The 18,337-nt window shown below is 42.0% G+C and overlaps 1 protein-coding gene across 1 annotated transcript in view; it reads right to left on the bottom strand.

The window, feature by feature from the left end:
* The window catches only part of MAP2K1 (mitogen-activated protein kinase kinase 1), an 80,146-nt gene that overhangs the window by 26,495 nt on the left and 35,314 nt on the right, over positions 1-18,337 (bottom strand). Inside the window, 3 exon segments of the mRNA XM_032619978.1 lie at positions 9,132-9,183; positions 9,764-9,841; positions 17,489-17,635. Of these exon segments, the coding sequence (XP_032475869.1) occupies positions 9,132-9,183; positions 9,764-9,841; positions 17,489-17,635 (277 nt within the window).

The raw sequence follows: 18,337 nt of genomic DNA on the forward strand, positions 1-18,337 counted from the left end.
GAATCAAACTGATATAATTTGCTTGCCTTCTTGAAGAGTCTGTGAGAAATTGGATTTGAAAATTCCTCTAGTGAATGTTTTGAAAAAGCAAAGAAGTGCCCCTAGGGCAACTTGTGCTAAAAGTTACTTTTGTACATTAGTTTTACTTAGAACAGGGCACACCTAGACATCACTTTCAACCTAATAATTTAAAATCCTCTCACCTTTGCCCACGGATGTGCCAACCCGTACCCACACTCAGTAGGAAGGGATGGTCGCTTGATACTTGCATGACTGTCGTGGGAGCGTACGCTTAGGGGCAGTCATGGTGGCCCCCTGTGGGAGGTGACTCAGCCTGCAGCCGCCCCCCCCCCCCCCGCCCAGTGAGGCGAAGAAGGGCCCGCTGGCCCAGTAGCAGCATCCCTGCGGGAGCCGTGGACTCGGGCAGCTGCTTTTCTGCCTGAGTGACCCAGCCACCCAAACCAGAGGAGCCCTCCCTGGTCCCTATCCCAACACAGTCTGGGGGTTCAGCTTTTCAAAGGCTTCTCTAGACTTTTCCAGGCTCCTTCCAGTGAATATGTTTTGAGAAGCCTAAACCAAGTTAGGCTGGTTTCTGTTGTTGGCAGTCATAAAAACCTACTCATTCATCTGCTAAGCAGCAGCTAACATGTGTCAAGCACTATTCTAAGTGCTTTGCAGGCGTTATCTCAATCCTCACAACCTTTAAGTAGGCTTTATTTTCTCCACTTTTCTGAGGTTTGGAGAAGTTAAATTACTCGCCCAAGGTTACACAGTAAGTAGCATAGTCAGCATTAGAACCCTGAACTTCTATCACTGTGACAGAGTGAAAAAACTGGCCACAATATTTTGTAGCTCCTCCCAACAAGAGATAAAGTGCATCCCTCTACTTTCTGAATCTTGGCTTGGCCACGTGACTTGCTTTAGCCAGTAAGACATTACAAAAAAAACCGGACACAAGCACATGCTTAAATGGTGCTTGAGTACTGGGGTTACCAATACTTGCTACTGAAACCGTAAGACCGTCATGGGAAGAAGCCAAGGGTTTAGCCTCCCAGAGGATGACTGAAAACATGGAGAAGAAGGCCCTGCCATCCCACAGAACTGTACAAGGTAATAAGCTGTTGTTTTAAAACTACTAAGTGTTGGTGTGGTTTATTACACAGCAAAAACTAACTGAAATAATCACTGAGCTATCCCCACCAAGTCAGTATCAACAAGTAAAGAATTTTAAAAAAACATGAGGCAGAGAAAAAGCCTCTTTATTCTTCCCCTTTTTTCCTCAAGGACAGAATGAGAAGAAATGGAGTTTTAATTTCATCAGGAAAGAATATATTTAGAGCAGAGGAGGAACTTACTGGCAGTGAGAAAGCCTAAAGACAGAGGCAGAGAGTCTCTCTCTCTTATTCTCACCCTAACTCAGCTTCCAGGAATCGTTCACTCATTGTGCTTCTGGCTAAGGAACCGAGTTGTGTAAGAGTACCATTTCCAGGCCAGGGCCTTCCAGTGAATTCTTTCAGGATTCTTTCTGGAGAAGACCCACAAACAGCAGGAGGCTGAAAAGCTGAGCGGCCAGGCCAGGGCTGCCTGCACACACACTGCTCACTGGAGCAGAAGTCCTTCTAGCGACTCCCCCTTCTCGGCTGGGCAGGGAGTGAACCCTCCACCAAGACATCTGTCCAGAGACCCGTCTGGCTCACAAAGCAGCTCTGCATGCCAAACAGCAATAACTGGTGGAGCCAGAAAAGAAATTCCTGGGAGAGTGGGAGCAGCAGCACCAGGCGGAAGGGGAAAGCAAGCTGGTTATTCCAGGAATGAGCTGAAACCTTCCTCTCTTTGCAACGAAAATAAAGTGAGCCCTCCATCAGCAACGCAGAGCATGGCACATACTAGGCACATGGTAGAGAAAAAACCAGGACTAGATTCATGACTGGGTTAAAAGCAGAAGACGTGGGTTCTTAGCCCAGCTTCACTGTTGATTCCTGTGTGTTCTGGCACAAGTCGGTCACACACCCACCCATTTAACAGACCTTTCAGGAGGAGCTAGTCTGCTATCATGTTGGGGACTAGGGATACAAAGATGAATTCGACGTGTTCCCTGATTTGAAAAAATTCACAGACTAGCGAGAGAGACATATAAACTCTCTGAGCTTTGGTTTCTACATCTATAAAACAGGAAAAACACCTATTTCAGAAGGTTGTTTGGAATAATAAGTGAGATAAGCTGCATAAAGCACCTAATACAGCACTTGGCACATAACAGGTCCTCAGTAAACAATGATCATTATTTTTTACAAGAAAGGGATGGACACTGTGTCAAAGGAATACAGAGGCAGAACACTCAATCCACTTAGGGAAGGGGCTGGTTCATGGGAAAGCTTCTTGTAAGAAGAGATGTTTGAGCTAAACAGTAACATTATTACAATTAGCTATCATTCATTAATGACTTTGACTAATTTTCACGACTATATAAGTATATAATTTGCAATTATCGCTCTCTGGCATGAATTATCCTCATTTTACAGATGAATAAATAACTCAGAGAGTTTATACACCCTATCTGTAAGGGAGTTAGGATTTCAACTTTAACTGGCTGACTCCCAAGCCTCCGTGCCATAATACTTAAAAAAGGATTAGCATATAGAATGGATAAACAACAAAGTCCTACTGTATAGCACAGGGAACTACATTCAATATCCTGTGATAAACCATAATGGAAAAGAATATGAAAAAAATGAATGCATATATACGTATAACTGAATCACTTTGTTGTGTAGCAGAAATTAACACAACATTGCAAATCGACTATACTTCAATTAAAAAAACATAGACATGATATACTGATGTATTAAAAAAAAAAAAGGATGAGCAGACTTAGTCTAACAAAGTTATGAGTGTGAGGGGGTGGGGTGGGGATTAGAAAATCAGCATTGCCAGGAAAGGCAATAATAGGAGCAAAGGTGCAGCTCAAAAAAGGAATTCAATCTCACTGGATCTCAGTTTCCTCACAATTTATATAAAGGAATAAGAAGGGCAATTCGCATTTGTTAGGCCCTTCTATATGCAAAACACCTTGCCAGATGTTTTCCATATGTATAATTTCATTAATCCTCACAGCAACCTAGGAGCAGGCAAGAGGATTCCATTTTATAGATGGAATGGAACGGAACACCTTTACTCCACCAGATCCTTTTACAACACTGACCTCATGGGTCCCTCTAAGTGAGATTACACATATTATTCGCAGCCCCAGAACACAGCCCCATGCTCAAGAAATGTTGATTCCTCCTCTCCTCTCAGCTACTCCTATTTCCTAGAAATTGACACACTAAAATATTCTAACATAAAACACAGAGGTCTTTAAAAAAACACAGATTAAGGTCCATAAACTGCTGGAAAACTGCTCCCCGCCTCAAGCCATACCATACCTCCTACTGACACTTTCTTAATTGTCAGTGGAAAGAAGACAAAATGTAGCCAGTGTAGTTAGAAAGCAGAAGGCTTTCTACAGTTTTGCATTTTAAGTGTATAGTTTGATGCATTTTGAAAAAACGTATACACCTGTGAACCCACCACCAAATCAAAATTTAATGTTTTGATTACTCCAGAGTGTTCTGTCATGCCGCTTTGAAGTTCACCCTCACTCCAGCCCCTCAGATCCCCAGGCAACCACTGATCTACTTTATTACTGTGTTACTATGGATTAAATCTGACAGTTCTAGTAGAATCATGCAGTGTGGACTATTTTCTATAAGGCTTCTTTCACTCAGCATAATGTTTTTGAGATTTGTCCAAGTTGTGTGTATCAACAATTTGTTCATTTTTATTGTTGAGCTGTATTCCGCTGTTCGAATATATTAAAATTTGTTTACTTGCTCAGCTGGTGAAATATTTTGGTTGTTTCTAGTTTGAGGCTATCATGAATAAAGATGCTTATGACATTTGTGCACAAGTCTTCGTGCAGACAAATGTTTTCATTTTTCTTAGGTTGATACTGAGAAATGGAGTTGGTGAGTTGTACGGTTTAATTTTAAAAGAAACTACCGAATTGTTTTCCAAGAGACTGTTCCCTTCCCTGGCTGTGTTTAAGAATCTCTCTTTATCACTGATTTTCAACAACTTGACTTCTCTCTTTTTTTTTTTTTTTTTTTGCTTCTTGCTTTTTTACAGCTCTATTGGTGTATAATTTTCATACAATAAACTCCATATACTTAAAGTGTATCACCTGATGAGTACATATATGACCATGCCCACAATCAAGATTATAAACATATCTATCACCCCGCAAAGTTTCCTCATGCTCCTTTGCAATTCTTCCCTTCCTCCCCTTCCTTCATTCTCCAGGCAACCACTGATATGTATTTTGTCATTACAGATTAGTCTGCAATTTCTAGAATTATGTAAATAGATTCACACAGTATGTGACAGCTCTTTGTCTCTTTCATGCAGCATCACTCTTTTAAGATTCATCCATACTGCTGCAAGTTATCAACGGTTTATTCTTTTTATTGCTAAGCAGTATACTATTGTATGGATATACCACAATTTGTTTATGCATTCAACTGTTGATGGACATTTGGGTTGTGTCTAGTTTTCGGCGATTACAAATAAAACTACTATGAACATTCAGGTACAAGGGCCTGACTGGACCTCTGCTTTCTTCTTTTCTTTAGGGAAAATCCTAGGAGTGAAATGGTTGAATGTATCATATAGATACATGCTTGACATTTTATGAAACTGATAAGCTGTTTTCCGGCACAACGGCACCGTTTCACATTCCTATCAGCAGTGACTGAGAGCTCCTGTGGTTCCACGTCCTCAATAACAGAGTTACTCTCTACAGACATTCTAGTGGGTATGTAGCAGTAACTCATTGTGGCTTTAACTTACATTTCCCTAATGATGTTGAATACCTTCTCATGTGCTTATTTGCCATTCGCATATCTTTTTTAGTAAAGTGTCTGTTCAAATCTTTCACCCGTTTGTTTTCAGAAGTCACAACTAGTTCTGATACTTTATTGTTCCAAGGATATCATAGTTTATTTTTCCTTCAGCTATTGCTGACATATAACATTATGGTAGTTTGAGCTGTACAACATAAGGATTCGTTATTTGTATATATTGTGAAATAATCACCACAATAAGTCTAAATGAGATCTGTCACCACATATAAGTACATTTTTTTTCTTTCATGAGAATTTTTAAGGTCGACTCTCTTATCAACTTTAACGTATTCGATATAGTATTATTATCTATGGTCAGCATGCTGTTTCTGACATCTCATGACTTATTTATAGCTGAAAGTTTGTACCTTTTCACCTTCAGGCATTTCACCCCAAACACCTCCTGCCTCTGGCATCCGCCAGTCTATTCTATGAGCTGGGATTTTTCTTTTTTAAAAGATTCCACATGGGGCTTCCCTAGTGGCACAGTGGTTGAGAGTCCGCCTGCCGACGCAGGGGACACAGGTTCATGCCCCGGTCCAGGAAGATCCCACATGCTGCGGAGTGGCTGGGCCCATGAGGCATGGCCGCTGGGCCTGCGCGTCCGGAGCCTGTGCTCCGCAACGGGAGAGGCCACAACAGGTGAGAGGCCCATGTAATGCAAAAAAAGAAAAAGATTTCACATGTAAGGGAGATCATGCAGTATTTGTCTTTCTCTGTCTGAGTTATTTCACTTAGCATAATGCCCTCAAGGTCCTTTCATGTTATCACATGGCAAGATTTCATTTTTTATTTGGCTGAATAATATTCCATTGTATATCTGTACCACAGTTTCTTTATCCAGTCATCTGTCATTGGACAATGGGCTGTTTCCCTATCTTGGCTATTGTAAATAGTGCTGCCGTGAGCATAGGGGTGCATATATCTTTTCAAATTAGTGTTTTCCTTTTCTTCAGAAGTGGGATATACCCCAATACCAGAAGTGGGATTGCTGGGCCATATGGTACTTCCACTCTTAATTTTCTGAGGAAATGCTATACTCTTTTCCATAGTGACTACACCAATTTCCATTCCCACCAACACTTCACAAGGGTTCCCTTTTCTCAACATCCTCTCCAACATTTGTTATTTCTTGTCTTTTTTTTTTTTGAATTTTTGAATTTTATTTTATTTTTTATACAGCAGGCTCTTATTTGTTATCTATTTTATTAGTGTATACATGTCAATCCCAATCTCCCAATTCATCACACCACCACCACCACCGCCACTTTCCCCCCTTGGTGTCTCTATTTCTGTGTCTCTACATCTGTGTCTCTATTTCTGCCCTGCAAACTAGTTCATCTGTACCATTTTTCTAGGTTCCACATATATACGTTAATATACGATATTTGTTTTTCTCTTTCTGACTTACTTCACTCTGTATGACAGTCTCTAGATCCATCCACATCTCTACAAATGACCCAATTTTGTTCCTTTTTATGGCTGAGTAATATTCCATTATATATATGTACCACATCTTCTTCATCCATTCCTCTGTCCATGGACATTGAGGTTGCTTCCATGACCTGGCTATTGTAAATAGTGCTGCAGTGAACATTGGGGTGCATGTATCTTTTTGAATTATGGTTTTCTCAGGGTGTATGCCCAGTAGTAGGATTGCTGGGTCATATGGTAATTCTGTTTTTAGTTTTTTAAGGAACCTCCATACTGTTCTCCAGGTTTCTTTTGATTTCCATTTGCATGGAGTATCTTTTTCCATCCCCTCACTTTCTGTCTGTATGTGTCCCTTGGTCTGAAGTGGGTCTCTTGTAGACAGCATATATATTTTTACCCATTTTTTAAAAATTGCATTGTTTATCTTTTTATTATTAGGTTGTCAGAGGTCTTTATATATTCTAGATAAAGTCCTTTGATGGATATATGTTTTGCCTATATTTTCTCTTAGTCCATGGCTTGCCTTTTCATTTCTGTCACAGTGTCTTTGGAAAAGCAAATGTTATTAATTTAGATGAAGCTCAATTTATTGGTTTTTCCTTTATAGTTTGTGCTTTTTTTTAAAACTTCATTGGTTTTTTTTTTAATTAATTTATTTTATTTTTATTTATTTTTGGCTGTATTGGGTCTTTGTTGCTGCAGGCGGGCTTTTTCTAGTTGCGGCGAGTGGGGGCTACTTTTCATTGCGGTGGCTTCTCTTGTTGCAGAGCACCGGCTCCAGAGCGCAGGCTCAGTAGTTGTGGCGCACGGGCTTAGTTGCTCCCCAGCATGTAGGACCTTCCAGGACCAGGGCTCAAACCCGTGTCCCCTGCACTGGCAGGCAGATTCTTAACCGCTGCGCCACCAGGGAAGTCCTATAGTTTGTGCTTTTTATGTCCCATTTTAAAACTCTTTGCTAAAACACAGTCACTAAGATAGTCTCCTATGTTTTCTTTTAGAAGTTTTAGAAGTCGATCCACTGAGAGTTAATTTTTGTATATAGAGTGAGGTAATGGTAGAGGTTCATTTTTGTGCATATGGATATCCAATTGTTCAGCATCATTTGTTGAATAGATTCTTCTTCCCCTATTGAACTACTTTGGAATCTTTGCCAAAATTCAATTGACTCTTTATGTATGTGTCTGTTTCTGAACTCTTCATTATGTTCTATTTGATCTATTATGCTTAGCTTCACACCAATGCAACACTCTATTGATTACTGTAGCTTTCTAATAAACCTTGAAGTCAGGTAGTCTAAGTCCCCCAACTTCGTTTTTCCTTTTTAAAGTTGTTTGGTCTATTCTAGGTTCTTTGCATTTCCCTATAAATTTTAGACAAAATTTGTCAACTCTACAAAGGCTACTGGGATTTTCAGTGGGATGGCTTTGAATCTACAGATCAAATAAAGCAAAACTGACATCTTAAGAATACTGATGGTGGTTGTGGTTGCATAACAATGTGAAAGTACTTAATGCCACTGAACTGTATATTTCATTTTTTTTTAAATTTTACTTGAACTGTACATTTTTAAATGGTTAAAATGATAAATTTTATGTTATGTATATTTTACAAGTTTAAAAATTTAATTAAAAAAACAATACCTATTCTAAAATTTAGAATGTATTACCTAATATATAGTGGCTCATAAGCTGGCCAGTCAATTTCACCAGTCCACTCCTCTCTTCCTCCACCATCCCTCCCTAGACCTGTCACTATTAGCACACTGTAGCTAAAGGGACATGGCCGAGAGCACTGTGTTTTTCCATCTGTCTTTCCTTTGACTTCTTCATCTTTTAAAAAAAATAAACTTTATTGAGGTATAACTTATATACTGTAAAATGCAACCACTTTAGCGGAAAGTTTGACTTTTGATAAATGCATATACCCACGTATCTACCACCACAATCTAGATATAACATTTCATCACCCCAGAAAGTCCCGTCATGCCTCATTGATGTTAATCTCTCCCTAAACCCTCAGGTAACCACTGATCTACTTTCTGCCCCTATAGATCTGTGTTGTTTTCTCTATAATTTTATATACATAGAAACAGTTTGTACTATTTTGGGTCAGGCTTCTTTCATCCAGCAGAAGTGTTTTTGATATTCATCAAAACTACATGTGTCAATAGCCTGTTATTTTTATTGCTGAATAATACTCTCTTGTATGGATATACTGTAATTTGTTTATCTCTTTGCCTGTTGAAGAACATTTTAGTTATTTCTACTATGAATATAGCTGCTTTAAGCATGTGTATACGAGTCTGTATGGACATATGTTTTCATTTATCTTGAATAAATATCTAAGAGTGGTATGGTTATATGATAAGTGTATGTGTACCTTTATTAAAAGAACCCAGAGTTTCTTTTAGAGTCAAACTCATATCCAGTTAGTCATGGCTTTGGGCCTACACACAGTCTAGTCCAGTGGGCAGCCTGGGACACTGGGGGTTGGGTAACTAAGTACTAGCTGGGCATCTGGTCTGTGCATACTGGGTGACTATGTCTGTCATAGCTCCGGGTAACAGGTATACCACATACTAAAAAGAGGATGGTTCTTGCTGCTCCAGATATCAAACTAAATAGTCAAAGAGTGGTAGTAAAAATCAAAAATACTAGCAAATGGCTTTGATACCAAAACAAAACACAAAAGAGGCTGCAACAACTTTTAGACTTCAGCAAAAATCCAAAACGTAACAACTAGCAAATAAATTCTTACCTCTGTGCATAATCTTATGCTTCTCCCTCAGGTATGTCAGGCCTTTTATTACCTAGCGGAAAGGAAATGTAAAAAGATGGAAACTGAAATAGCAGTGTTTAGAAAATACTCAACCTTTCTATTTTAAAATGATCTAGGAAATATTTCATCTAACATCACAAATTTGCCTTCTTCCCTTATTTTTCTTCTCTCTTTTGATTTTTTAACCTGTTTTATCAAGAAACCATCTTTTTACATGGTATATAGAGTATGATTTTTAAGCAAAATTGATTATTGCAAGTTTAGACAACTGTAAAAAAACCCCACTTTGCTTGAATTCATTTATTTCCAAATCTGCAATCTAAAAAAAGAGGCTTTCTGATGCCACAAATGGGAATTCTTTTGGATACCCTGTCCTATTTTTCAAGACAGAGTTTAATATACAGAAATCTACTTTGCTAGTTTTAGCGAGAAAGAGCAGGGGGTGGGGGGGGGAGATATTGTATCTAGAATCTAGATAGAGAAAATTCTGGTGAAAAACTTTTCTTACAAACCTTCCCTTTGTTGACTTCCTACCTTCCTCCTTGTCCTTTTCCTACCAACTCAACTTATCAGTGAGGGAACCTGGAAGAAAAACTTCTCAATATACTCACAGCAATGCTAACTTTTCCTAAAATTTGTTCAGGAATTCTTCCAGCTTTCTTCAGGACTTGATCCAAGGAACCCCCATCCTAAGAACAAGAATACCAGCCCATTTAGTGACAATGTTTCTAACTATTCTTTCAAGTGTTAAACTTCAGCAGGAAAGTAAATCTCACACATGACAAAATCTTCCTAGAAGGGCACCCTTCGGTTTGTTCCAGATATCAAGTAAGACATGAATGCAAAACATTGTGGGAGCTGCCAAACAACTAATAACTCAAATCCTATGAATAATCATTAAATAAATTACTAATTTAGTGGTCAAAAATTACTAATTCAGTGGTCAAATTACTAATTCTACTGAACTGACAGAATAGAGTAGCAGTTAGGAGTGCAGGCTCTAGTGGCAAACTGTCTAAATTTGCATCCCAGCTCTTACTATCTAGTGGACATTGAACAAGTTACTCCACTTGTAAAATGTGGATGATAATAATTATAAGTGGATATTATGATATCATAGGGCTATTATAAGTATTAAACAAGCTCATATATATATAAAGCCCTTAGAACAATGTCTAGCCCATAGTAAGTGCTCAATAAATGTTTGCCAGTTTGTCACCATTGTGTAAGTCACAACTTCCATTTGGCATTATCCTAACAAATTATATTTAATAAAATCCAAAGAAAAATGTCATAGAAAGCAATCATTCATTCCACAAATCCTACAAAATGCCATGCATTGTGTTAGGTTCTATGGGGAATAAAGATACAAAAAAAGACCTAGCTCTTGTCCTCAATAAATTTACAAACTAGTAGGAGAAACATACGACTTAATAAAATATAACAAAACAGAATACATGTATAGTAAAAGTGCTACACACACAGAAGAAGGGAGAATTCTGCCTTCACTTAGAAGATAGCATTTGAGCTGAAATCTTACTCAAAGAATGAGCATGATCTCCATACCTGGAAAAGGAGAGGGGCAAGGGGACAACAGAACAGAGCGGAAGCACGCTCCTAACCCGTGGAGCGCCAGGGAATTCCCAAGAACAGGGTATCTCAACAAGATCAAAAGCAGAGAAGCATTAACTTGCTTAGTACTCCTGGGGTGACATGCGGTTCATTCACTGTAGGCGTACGAAGAAATGCAGGGATGGACCAGGCTGGATATGGCCATCTGTAGCCAGATCATGGAGCCCCACCAAGAACTAAGACCTGACTTTACGGAGGCAGAAGGAAAGGTACCCAAACCGTAGCAGCTGCGAGAAAGAGACAGGGCAATTAGCAAGCAGCTGATCAGGCGGAGATGACATGAGCAGGACCCAGGGCAGAGGCGGTGGAAAGGGAGTACGCAAGAGGGGATACACATGTGGAGTGAAGCTGGCTTCTGTAGGGCTCGCATACAAGGGCCTTCCCATCCGTGGAGGCTACATTGTAACCTGAGATCTTGAAAAAATGCTCACTCAAGGAACCCTCACGTGTTGAGACAGAAATATGTTCCTGCCTCTATGCCTTCGGGTGTAGCCAATTATCAGTCACAATATAAAATTACCCTAGAAGTAGAGATAATTCCTACAAACTCAGATTGATTTTCTAAAGTACACTGTCTACACTGGGCAGCTACCATCGTCAACCATCATCTCTTAATCACCTCTGTGTAAGGCAGAGGGATACATGAGGGACTAGGAATGGGAAAAACTGTAAGTACAGGAAAAAATACCCTCTGCCTGGGGAGACAGAACATATTCATAAAGAGGCAAGGCACCTTAAATCCTCCTCTGAACAAGGCAGGGAACAAACAGTTGAATGAAGAGAACACACACTGCTACAGGTGCCCAGAGGAGGAAGCGGCTCCTGGACAAAGCGGCCAAGGGAAGGGCTCACGACAAGAGTGACACACGGAAGCTGAGCCTTGGAGGTGGGCGAGATCTGGGTCGGAGAAGCAGAGAGGTGTTCCCACTGACATCCTGCCTCCAAAACCACCCAGCCTTTAAGATGCAGCCATGCAATATAAGGTCACAGAACAATGCATACTATAATAAAGAAAAGAAGGACAGAGAATAATCCCATTTTTATAAAAATAAAAAAGTGTGCATATACTCACACAAAACCAGAATGTCAAAAATGTTACCAAAATGTTCCAGTCTAGATAGTAAGATTAGCAGGGGTCTTTGTTGTGCGATAGTTTCTTCTTTGTGCTTTTCTATGGCTTATACATTTTCTACAATAAATAAATGTCTTACCTTTTAAAATTACTGACCTCATTTATGAAAGTGGAGAATTAAATCTATAAATCAATTAACAGATACTTACTGAGCGCCCATTTTGTACAAAGGCATTATTAGGTAGCTACAACACTACCTAAAGGAGGTGAGAAAATAGGTAAGACTCGTTCAGGGATACAGAGCTCTCAGGAAATGTTACCTAAAACAATGCTAAAAATAGCTTATCAACTTAAAAGTTCTATGCTTATAAAAAGGATAGTTTGGACCAATGACTTTCTATCACAGATCAACTCTGGATCATGGATGCTGATAGAAAAAGAAAACAGTACAGGTGTATACTCAAATGCACACTAATACCCCTGAATACGTTAAACTTCTCACCATAATAAACCCCCTAACACAACTACTTAATGGTGGGTCAGACAACCAAGGAGCACAGGAGAGGATTTCAAACTTCAACCTAAAATTCAAATGGGCCATAATCTCCACACGGATATGAGCATGGAATTATAAATCTAGAGTCAAACAGAACTCCTCTGTAAACACACATTTTCCAAGAGCCCTTGGAAGAGCCCTAACCCAGGCAGTGAGCCAGGCTGGGGTTTGAGTCATCCTTTGAGCCTGGCTCGCCTCCAAAATGACACAGGCCCCTGTTGGCCAAATCAGGACAGCGCCACAGCCCAGGTAACCACACCCAAGTCAGCAGGCTCCTAGAAATGCCACAGCGCCTCTCAATTTCCCTTACTGACAGGAACAGGGACTCCAGTGCAGAAAGTTTCCAGCCATTTCTGTTTTGCTTTCAGTTGAATCTGGTTTCAGACTCTTTGTTTGAACGACTTTGCCTAATTATCAGGGAGGACTATACACTTAAAACTAGGTAACAGAGCAATTCTGTCCAAATCAGATGCAAACGAGGCAGAAGAGCTAGCCTGTGGTTCTCAGGTTCCACAGCCAGGACAGGGCGGCCCAGCTAACTGTCTTGGTTTACACTTTCCCTGGGGGTTGTGGTAAACATTTCTGTCAAAAAGGAGGAAACGCTGGCTCTCCACCCTTTAACCTCCTCTGTGCTACAAGCAGAGTTACAGAGAGAACAACGGGATTAGCAGGATTTGAGAAGCATGAACCACATCAGGATCAGCCAGTGTTGCCTGTGACTCACCTCACAACCTTTCCATTCCACTGCACTGTTGCCAAGGACCTACCTTTGCTGACTAAAGCTGCTGAAACTGTGCTTATTTTTAGAAGCCAATTATTAACTAAGTCAGTGGTGCTTCTGTGAAGGTTTTCTACAGAAGAGACAAATGCTTTATGGAAAAAAAGAGCTCAAAAGCTTTTACTCCTGCATGAGAAACATCAACCCTGAGTCCCCAGTTCTCTGGTTGCTCAGCTACCACCTGAGTAGGAATCTACTTCCCCAAAGACAAGAACATTCCTGTTCTGATCAGGCAGCATCCATGTACCCCTTGGGTCTCAAAACTCAGACTGGGCAGTGCAAACACACCTTATGCCTAGAAAAGGTCAGCCCCCAGCCAGGTGCATTAAGAAGATGGGGCTCCATACACGTTGATGACAAATTTACTTTAAACTGCATCCAAAAAACAATCTGAGCAGTGCGTAAGTAGACAGTACGTGGTAAAGCAAATATGGCAAAATGTTAATGGTAGAATCTAGGTGGTGGCTTTAGAGTGTACATTACACAATTCCTTCAACTTTCTGTACTTCTGAAATTTTTCATAGTAAAATGTTGGGGGAAATGCCAATGACAAGGAACATCATGCAAAGACTGTGACACGGAGAGAACCAAAGAATCTTAGAAGCTGGGATACGGCTAATGAACAGAGCTCTATATGACAACACCTTTGAAATGTGGAAGCTGAGACAAAGCAGAAATCCCTAAAGAGAAGTGGCAGCCAGTGGTCAGAGAATTTCCTATCACAAGCAGCCAGCGCAGGAGTTCTCCTGCAGGAGGGCTTGCTCAGGGACCAAGGAGGGGTGAGAGGGCCCAGCCTAGAGTAGAAAGCTACTCTGGAGCATGGCTACTTGAACTTCAGGCCACAACTGCTTCCTTACAGGGTCCCGTCCCTGGCAACTCTGAGCCTCTCCACTAGGGTTAGCAGACAGTTCCAGCTGCCCTCTGAGCCTGTGTATACCCAGGAACAGAAGACCCTAACTCTCTCTTGAGCCCTAACTCTCTCTTGAGCTCTGACCATGCACTCTCCCATCCTGCTTCCCTTATCCAGTCATTCAACACATATCACCTAATAGGTGCCCTACACTCTGCTTGGCCCTCAGAAAGGTTTTGACCCTCCCAGTCTCTGACAGCCAGTTTTCCACACTCAGGCCTCCCAGGGTAATTCCAGAGATATCTTCTGCTTCAGGGACTTACGTGGGAGGATCTCAATATCCCCAGAGAGCCAAATCCATGGGGGAAAACAACTGACCTGCAGGTACTAGAAATGGGCCAAGAGAATGGGAAACCAGCCCTTGTGACATCCTGTGTCATCTCCTCCTCCAGGAGGGAAAGGCTGGACAAGGGCAAGGAGCATGAGGTTGTGATCAAGGTCTATGAATACAGAGTGAAGAAAGGATTCCAGGGCTTCCCTGGTGGCGCAGTGGTTGAGAGTCTGGCTGCCAATGCAGGGGACACGGGTTCGTGCCCCGGTCCGGGAAGATTCCACACGCCGCAGAGCGGCTGGGCCCGTGAGCCACGGCCGCTGAGCCTGTGCGTCCGGAGCCTGTGCTCCGCAACGCAACAGTGAGAGGCCTGTGTACCGCAAAGGTCAATGTAACACAGACAGAAAGACTGAACTCCACATGGCAAGAGGCCACAAAAGGCCAATAAAAGAGGTTCCAGCAGGATCTAAATAAATGAATAGGGCACTGACTATCAACGTTTAGGGCCTGATCTTAACCTCTGAAGCAAGCACCCTGGAGTTCAGCCATGCTCAAACCTACAGATAGCCTCCTGGTTCCTCTATTAAAGGGAGAGGAACAGAACTTGGAGGTTACTTAAGAAAGAATTTCTGATGGTTCAGAAGACAGCAGACATGAGGTGACGCATACCTTGTGCTCAGAAGCCCTCACAGTGGACACACTGATACTCCTCACTTGAGAAGGCCCTAGAACACAGACATGCGGCCTGTGAACAGCTCTGGGGGCAGAGACCCTGCTCTCAATGGTTCCATCCCCTCGGTATCTCATGTGGCACTTTGCCCTAATAGGCACTAAAATAAGTGTTTGTGAAGCTGAACCCATGTTGATTAACTAATGTAATCAAGTGACTGGCTACAAGTGCCAAAAGCCATAGAAACACAGAATGTTAGCATGGGGAGGGGTCCCTAGAGAACATCCGGTCCAAACATTTCTCTGCAGAAATGAGAAAATCTTGAGAGAGTATATGACTTACATTATGTAATGGAGAGACTATGAAATTTAAAGAAAGCGGACCTGGTTAGAGACACTGGTTAGAGCTCAGCTCTGACACTTACTGGTTATACAACTTAGACTACTTACTAAACCTCTCAAGGCCTTGTTCTCTCCATCTACCAGCTTGGGGTGGGGGTGGGGGTCAACCCATGTCATATGACAGGGCTGATGTGATTAAGAAGTCACATAACATGGAAAGGACCCAACAAGTGGTAGAAGATGGAAAAGCTAGTTACTATTATGTCCAGCCATGCCACCACCCATCTTCCGTTATTTTGGCAAGACCGAAGAGGAAAAAAGGCTACTCTGGCCTCTCTCGTTTTATCACTGGTTGACCACCATCACCTCCACCCTCTTCCCCTTCTAATTTTCAAGGACCTCCAGTGCCATTTACACATCTTCATCCAACTCTTGGGCTAAAGCTGGAAAACCAACCATCATCAGCACAAAGAGCACAAGAAACCCAAAGGATAAGGAGCAGGCCCCTCCCCCCGCCCCACCAAAGGGAGGTTAAAACCCGAGTGGAAAATAATCAGCACCCCAGGCCAGGGCTAGGACCAAGCCAGAAACATTCACATGCTTCCCACAGAGACTGCTTCACTCTCCTTGAAGCAAGAAGGAACGAGAGCTTTCTCGGTGACCTTCAGACGCACAGAAGACACTTTCAGAATCTACATTCCATATGGCGCCACAAAAGTCAGCACATGACTGCAACACTGTGTATGGCACTTCTTGATCATTGAAACGAAGAGATGTTCAAAATAATGGGGGCACCAGCAAGGGAAAAACCTCCCCTGGAGTTCATTAAGACCAGGCCCTGGGGCTCTCATTCCAGAGGTGAGGGCAGGTCTAGAGAGTCAGGAAGGAAGTGGAGAAGTTGCTGAGGGACACTAGGCTGGACTGAAAGCAGAGCAACCACGAAGCATGTAGACTCAATCATGTCAGCCCTTGTCTCTGAACTGTCAGCCCCAGTGAGAATAAAGCAAAAGCTAAAGTTTGCAGAAGGCATGCTCTGAGTCACACAGTGTGCTGGAAGACTTACAACTCTTATTTTAATCAATCCTCACTACAACGAGGCAGGTATAATAATGGCCATTTTATAGATGAGGAAACTGAGAATCAGGAAGATAAAGAAACCTGCCCAAGGTCATGACAAGAAGGTGACAATCTGCAAACAAATAATTACTGAGCACCTGCTGTGGCTTTGGAGACACAATGGCAAACAAGACAAGGTGTCCACTTGGATTTTTGTGGAGAAGGGAGATATGAATAAACATCTCAGATTCCAAAGTCCCCTGTGCCATGCTGCCTATTGGGGACAGAAAAGCGTTAGCAACCATGAAGCCAGCCTCTCTCTTTGAAATTCTGGCCATCAAGGATGGAAACAGAGCCCCAGTCACTATCCGGAAGATTCAACAAAGTACACTGGGGTCAGACAGCCTTGGTTTAAATTCTACCAATTCCACTTATGGAATTGTGTATGACCTTGGGTAAGTTATTGCATTTCTCTGAGCCTCAGTTTCCTCATTTTTAAAATGTAGATAATGTACCCAACTCAATAAGGTGTTATAAAAATGTAATAAAATATTAATTTGCTTAGGGTAGTGCTTGATATGATACACACCCAATAAATACTAGCTTATCAGTAATAGTTTTGCTATCCCTGCTCTTAAAGCTGGTTATAAACTCTCTGAAAACAGGGACTGTTTCACTTATCTTCATAACCCCAGAACATGTACCTAGCACACAGCATGGCATGTAATAAATGGATTTAAACTATATTAACCAGATTTTACCCACATCAAAATCTTGGGGTCAAGAAAACTGGGAGATGTGCTCTTGGTACAACCACCAGGGACACCTGATTGCTGCCACCTCTCTTTGAAGAGACAGGGACCTAGGAAGGAGGCCTGTCATCTGCTTGGCTATTCCAACTTCTACAGCCAGGCTTCCCACATGCCCAAGACAGTGATCTGGATCCAGGGAGGAACAAGGAAGCAGCCGGTCACATCTCAGACCAAAGATCAGACCAGAGCCACCCACTTCCCAGGCCGCTGCTTCAGAGGCTGACAGGTTGCCACATACCATATGCTCCATGCAGATACTGATCTCGCCATCACTGTAGAATGCACCGTAGAAGCCCACAATGTAAGGGGAGTTGCACTCATGTAGAACCTGCAGCTCCCGTATGATCTGGTTCCGGATTGCAGGTTTGATCTCCAGGTGAATTAGCTGGGAAAAGAAAGGTAGAAGGAAGAGAAGCTTTAAAAATATATGGATGGATGATGGATGGGTGGATGGATGGATAGGAGCTTTCTTAAATGCTTAAACTCTTAAAGGTAGGAAGAGAGGAAACAGGCAAGTTTTTTTTTTTTTTTTTTTTCAGGCAAGTTTTAACAAACAAGTTTCTGCCCAACCAGAGCACTGAGTGCCAACATACCAAGGCAGGTGTTGGCACTGGAGAAGTGGCCAGCTGTGCCTCTACTCCTGGGAGCCAAGACTGAGGAAGAGGGGGTTCACCCCTCCCAAGAACAAAAGGACCTGTGCAACTGCGAGATATGGGGAAAGTGGCCTTAAGGACTTGGTTGATACTCAAGGGTTGTAGGACCAGAAAGGTATGAGGAACTGGGTCTGCCAATCTAAGCTGCCCTAGAGATTTACCCTTGACTTAGGGGTCTGATGTGACTGAGATTTAGCCAAGGCCTTAGGGGCCACCTTATGTTCCCCACCACCCCACCCCCAATGTTGTCCCTTGTTTCAGCTGGGGAGACAGGTGACAGATACATGAAATGGTTACCAGATAAGGCTAAGCTTCTATAAAGAGCCATGGACAATGAGTGTCAGAGGACATGGAAGCAGCGCGGGTGGGAGCAGCTAGTGAAGGCTAGATGGGAGGTGGGCCTTGAAGATGGGCAGTGTTTGAAAAGATGGAAG

Source organism: Phocoena sinus, chromosome 2 (assembly GCF_008692025.1).
Source record: "Phocoena sinus isolate mPhoSin1 chromosome 2, mPhoSin1.pri, whole genome shotgun sequence".
Lineage (NCBI taxonomy): Eukaryota > Metazoa > Chordata > Mammalia > Artiodactyla > Phocoenidae > Phocoena > Phocoena sinus.